The sequence below is a fragment of the Nicotiana sylvestris genome, chromosome 11, assembly GCF_000393655.2.
Source record: "Nicotiana sylvestris chromosome 11, ASM39365v2, whole genome shotgun sequence".
NCBI lineage: Eukaryota > Viridiplantae > Streptophyta > Magnoliopsida > Solanales > Solanaceae > Nicotiana > Nicotiana sylvestris.
The window spans coordinates 90,731,324-90,737,470 of NC_091067.1; the positions used below are offsets into that span (position 1 = coordinate 90,731,324).

Consider the following 6,147-nt stretch of genomic DNA (forward strand, 5'->3'; position numbering starts at 1 on the left):
AAAATAACTTACGGACCTCCAAATCCATTTCCGATCGCGCCCCTAATACCATAATTACCAAATGAAGCTATTTCTAGAGTCGGAATCCTAAACGAATATCGATAGCATTGAAATGCACTTTAATCGAATCTCATGAAATTCTTCCAAAATGCTAACTCCCACAATAGGCGCTGAAACACTCCCGGGTCATCCAAAACTCGGTCCGGACATATGCCCAAGTCCAAAATCATCATATAAACCCGTTGGAACCTTCCAATCTCTATTCCGAGGTGGTTTACTCAACAATCCAATCTTAGTCAATTCTTTCAACTTTGAGCTTTTGAAATGAGAATTTTCTTTCTAAATCCAATCCGAATTTCCCGAATTTCGATTCCGACCATACATACAAGTTATAATGCCTGAAGTGAACTGCTCATGGCCTCAAACTACCCAACGACGCGCTAGAGCTCAAAACGACTGGTAGGGTTGTTACAGTCAAACTACTTCATCTAAATTAAAACGGAGAGAGTATTAATATATTGGCTATTGGGATACAATTTGACGACGTTAAATGCAAACTCTAACACATCTACATACCCCATAAACTAAGTAAAGAAATTCCAGCCAAATGGGGGATCAAGGTAATGCTAAATAAAGAAAATGAGATCAGTACTGCAAGTATGATTTTTTTTTTTGGGGGGTGAGGGGTGGGGGGGGGGATGATTGTTGACGAAACAATGAAATTATATGGACTTCCCAAAATTGGCGGATAAGTATGATATCTAAGTAAAAGTTAAAGAGTGAGGCCCTTCCATAAAGCAAATAAAGTTATGAGAGCTCATTTTTTGTTGTACTTAATAGGTTATATATAAGTTTAAGAAAAGATTACGCGAAGTGAAAAAAAATAATTTCTTTTTTTAACAAGTATAGAGAAGAAGAGTTTGCAACTGTTATGATTTCTGCCACAAAAATTGCACTTAAAATGAATATTGAACCCGAATTTCATAAGAAACGTATGATATATAGGAAGTAACAATTTGATAAGAATGTTGATAATAAAATCTCAAAATTTTTCGAAGAGTCCTTTGGAGTTGATTACTTTATACATAGTAGACAAGGCTATGTTTTCACTTCAAAATAGATTTGAACAATTCGAAGCCTAAAAAATATTTTTGGTTTTCTATTTAGCGGTAAAAACTAAGATCACTAGATGATTAAAACTTGAAAAAATATTGCCTTAATTTTGAATGTTCCTTAAAGCAAAATAATAAATTTAATATTGATCGTTTAGATTTATTTTCAGAATTTAAAATATTTAAAAAAATAGTACAATTAGAAGATAGCAGTTTAATTGATACACTTGGTCAAATAAAAAAATTGATTCTTTTTCCAATGCCTATATTACTTATGGAATAATGTTAATAACTCTTGTTTCTGTCGTTTTAGCGGAAAGCGATTTTCAAAATTAAAATTGATAAAATATCACCTAAGATCAACAATGTCTCAATAAAGATTAAATGGATTAGCTATATTGTTAATTAAGAAAGACTTATTAGAAGTTACTGATTATTAGAAAATTATTAATAACTTTGTATCTAAGAAACACTAGAAAAATAGACTTCAAATAAATAAATAAATAAATTTTTTTATAAAAAAATTAAGGGTCATCATAAAGTTTGGCTTTAGGCCACAAAACTTGTCGGGCACATGGTAGCTTTTTCATTTCCTTTTCAGGTCTAGCTCAAAATTCTTAGTGGAAAAAAAAAGTTCGCTATAACTAGCAAGTAAGACAAGGTTTGTGGAAAATAATAAGACCACACATTCGTTTGTGGCTGCAGATGCATATTTTGCAAATTTAAGAGCTTCCTTCTTATCCAACAAAATCTTGATTCTCTTTTGCAGCAAAAAAGAACCAAAGTGATGATCACTTGTAATCAAAATCTGCAATATCTTCTTATTAACATTCTTGTTCTTTATGCTTTCTACTTTGGACTTTGCATAGGAATATGTAACATTACCAGCACTCAATATCTAAGAGATCCAGCAACTTTATGGTGTCCTGGTAACATCTTCAAGTTGGGATTTTTCAATCCTCAAAATAGCTCGTATCGATACGTTGGTATCTGGTATAACTTCTCTGAAACAACTGTAGTTTGGGTGGCTAATAGAGACAAGCCTTTGAAAGATTCTTCTGGTGTTGTTAAGATATCTGAGGATGGAAATCTTGTTGTTATGAATGGAGATAAACAAACTCTTTGGTCATCAAATATTTCCTCAACTTCAAACACTACAAATTCAACTGCTCAGCTCCAAGGTGGGAATCTTGTTTTACTTGACAACTCGAATGGGAGCATAATATGGCAAAGTTACCAACATCCTTCTGATACATTCTTGCCCAAAATGAAAATACCTATTAACTCTGAAAAGACAAGGGAGAAAACAGGGTTGAGATCTTGGAAAAGCCCTTTGGATCCAAATTTCGGTGACTTTTCGAGTAGCATTACCACGATCCTTCCTCAGCTTTTTATTTGGAAAGGGAAGTATCCTCTCTGGAGAAGTGGTCAATGGAATGGTCAGATATTCATTGGAGTAAAGAATATGCGATCCGTGCATACCGGTGGATACAATGTTGTAGATGATGAAGAGGGAACTGTTTATCTTACTGGTCTTGCTGATAGAAAGGAAGCCGTGAGATTCACATTGGAGCCGAATGGGAACTTGGTTCAATCAAATTGGGATGAGAATGAGAGGAATTGGAAGATCCCTTGGTTAGCTATCAGCGATGATTGTGATGTCTATGGAACTTGTGGTCCATTTGGTTGTTGCAATTCATTGGATTCACCAATTTGTTCATGTTTGAGAGGTTTTGATCCAAAGAGTAGAGAAGAATGGGAGAAAGGAAATTGGAGTAGTGGTTGTGCGAGGAGGAAACCTTTGCAATGTGAAGAAAAGAACAAAACAAGTAAAGAAGATGGATTTGTGAAGATGGAATTCATGAAAGTGCCTGATTTTGCAGAATGGTTACCACCTAAGATGGAAGATGAATGCAGAAGCCAATGCTTGAAAAACTTTTCTTGCTTAGCCTATGCATTTGACGCGGGGATAGGCTGTATGTCATGGAGTAGAAGCTTGATTGACATTCAGGAATTACAACGCGCTGGCACAACTCTTTACATTCGTGTGGCATATTCTGAACTTGGTATTGTATTGATTCTATTGCAGCAAAACTTCTCATTATCCTCTCCATTGTTTTCAGTAGTTTACTTTCTTTGTTTTCGTTGCAGATCATCCCAGAGTGATCAGACTAGTCGCAGTTCTAGTGATCGTATCTTTTTTAATTGTTTGCGTTGGTGTGTTTCTTTGCTTGTTTTGGATATCAAGGCGAAGAAGTAAAATATGGTTTCAGTTTAAAAGAAACCATCAGTTGCATGGAAAGAAGATCTCTTTGGAAGAAAATATTACTACCAAAGTTGATTTGGATGATTTATCAATGTTCAAGTTTGAAGTGCTTGCAATGTCCACAGACCAGTTTCATGAGAATAATAAGCTTGGACAAGGTGGTTTTGGTCCGGTATACAAGGTATTTATGTTTTTTCCGCAAATGATTTCTTAGAGTGGACGAATCTGTTTCAACTCTCGTTCTTTCCAAACAATGTCAAGTACTAGTATTTCTCATTTTTAATTAGGATTCTTGATGCTGAAAGTTGGTGTTTGTTCATAGGGGATATTAGCAGATGGGAAAGAAATAGCAGTCAAGAGGCTTTCAACTGCCTCAGGACAAGGGATGAAAGAGTTCATGAATGAAGTGTTGCTGATATCTAAAGTCCAACATAGAAACCTTGTTAAATTATTGGGATGTTGCATAGAAAAAGAGGAGAAGATGTTGATCTATGAGTACTTGCCAAATAAAAGCTTGGATGTCTTTCTCTTTGGTTAGTCCTTAAAAACTTATGTTACTCGGATTCTCCAATAATGTCTCCGGGAGCATGCCGTATCCTCTAAATGTCATGCATTTTTAGAGGATCCGACTCGGGTACAACAACATTTTTGGAGAGTCCACGTACGCAACATAGTTAGAAACTCTTGGCAATAGATGTTCATTACTTTTCCTGCTTTTCCTCATACAAATATTGCTCAAGCTGCCAGTTATAAAAGATTCTGAACTCACTGTCTTTCCATGAGTATTTAGATCCAACACATAAAAGAATCTTGGATTTGAGCAAACGCCTCCACATTATCGAAGGGATTGGGCGAGGATTACTTTATCTACACAGAGATTCAAGAATAAAGATAATCCACAGAGATCTAAAGCCAAGTAATATTTTGCTAGATAATGATTTCAATCCAAAGATTTCAGACTTTGGCATGGCTAGAATTTTCAAATGCAACCAAGATCAAGCAGAGACAAGAAAAGTTGCAGGAACCTAGTAAGTAAGCATTCAAATGTGTAAAATTCTGTTATTCAAAAGTTCCCACATTAAGCGAAGTTAATTTATCGTCTAATTGCATCGTCTTAGCGGGTATATGGCCCCAGAGTACGCCATCAAAGGGAGATTCTCTGAGAAATCTGATGTTTTTAGCTTTGGAGTGCTACTGTTGGAAATCATGTGTGGGCAAAAGGTTGCAAGTTTTTGGAATGAGGATATCCCATTAAGCCTTCTTGGATATGTAAGTTTCTTTAGTTCTCTTTTGTAACTCTTTTGAATATCTTTCCTATTTTGCCTACATGTTTGAACCTAAAGTTGTGCAATTTTTCTTTATATCTAAAACCAATAAAACAAATTTTCAGGCATGGGAACTCTGGAAAGAGAATAATACATCAAAATTCATTGATCCAGTGATATGGGATCCAGACTTCGAAGTGGTGTTAAAGAGATGCATACACATAGGTTTGTTGTGTGTGCAAGAATTTGCTAGAGACAGGCCAACAATTTCAACTGTTCTTTCCATGCTTTCAAGTGAAGTTACAAGTTTGCCGGCACCATTACAGCCTGCTTTCGCTAACTTCTTTGAGGATAATGGAGGTTCTGTAAATTATGTCACTTTGACAAACCTTGACGGCAGATAATTAAGTATGAAAATTGTATGGCAGCTAGATAAACGTCTGTTTTGGGAAGTTCCATAATTCTATTTGATAGAAAGTATGGTTAAAATATAAAATTCAGCTTCTACAAAAGAAAGAAATTAAGGCATTTTCAAGCTACTGGTTTAATCAGAATAAATGGATTTGATCTAGCCATTATTATAATATATATGCTTATTCAATCGTTTTATATCTACCAGCAACAAAAACCAACATCAAATACTGTTAGAATAATCATAGCGGGGCGAGAATAACAGTAGCGTACCTGTCAACGCAGCGGAAGAATTGTTGAACTCACCACCGAAACAATTGCCCCAAACCGAATTTTGAATCACTAGGAAACAAAGTTAATCTTCCACTTGTGTGTGTTTTTTGTTGAGAGAAGAAGAGAGTCAGAGGAAATTCTTGAGTCAGAGAAAATTATTACCGTTCTCTGTTCTATATTGTCTCCTTCACATAAATAGGCAGAGTAATCGCGGTTAAGGAAAATAACCCACAACTCACCCCTTTTTTGCACGTTCAATTTAGTGGAGTTTGTGGTCTAGTGGTAACTTCTCTTAACCTCTCTCCCTTATCTCTCCTAACCGGATCGGGTCAGCCACATGAAGTGACCCATGACCCATAATCCAACAAATACAAATCAAACCAAGGGTATAGAAGTTGTTATAAATTTTGTATTGGTTACATAAGATTAAGTTTACTAGTTTTCAAAAGATGTTCCCTTTTTTATCATCCAAATATTTTTAATATAATGTAGTGTATATGGTAAAATTTGTCTACAACAAATGGCAAAATGGTAGCATGACACGTGGAACCGAAGGCGAGAAAAAGGCAAGTTGTGATGACCTTTTGGGTCATCACTTGTTTTAAAAGTCAATTCTGTGTTCCGAGACCTTAAAAATCTTCTTTAATCTCACCTCGATTTTCTTGTGCAGTCCGAGCGTATATCCGGAAAGCCCTTATGTGAAAAATTTGAGAAAATGCTAATTTTGCCTTTAAAATTGAATTTAAGTTGACTTCGGCCAACATTTTAGGTAAAAGGACCCGGACCCTTGAATTGATAGTTCCGGAGGGTCCATAAAAAA

General features: G+C 35.5%; 1 protein-coding gene across 2 annotated transcripts; it reads left to right on the forward strand.

The window, feature by feature from the left end:
• The first annotated feature begins 1,807 nt into the window (after window positions 1–1,807).
• Window positions 1,808–5,095, forward strand: LOC104225087 (G-type lectin S-receptor-like serine/threonine-protein kinase At1g11330). Of its 2 annotated transcripts, none has more exons than XR_011403803.1 (6): window positions 1,808–3,178; window positions 3,264–3,559; window positions 3,701–3,911; window positions 4,169–4,410; window positions 4,497–4,647; window positions 4,769–5,095. XR_011403803.1 is itself a non-coding variant. In XM_009776852.2 (6 exons), the coding sequence occupies exons 1-6, from the start codon at window positions 1,900–1,902 to the stop codon at window positions 5,045–5,047; spliced, it is 2,454 nt and encodes an 817-aa protein (XP_009775154.1). In that variant the 5' UTR covers window positions 1,809–1,899; the 3' UTR covers window positions 5,048–5,095. The 2 variants fall into 2 exon arrangements, 1 of the variants encoding a protein (XP_009775154.1); XM_009776852.2 differs by having other exon boundaries at window positions 1,809–3,178; window positions 4,169–4,406.
• The last annotated feature ends 1,052 nt before the right edge of the window (window positions 5,096–6,147 follow it).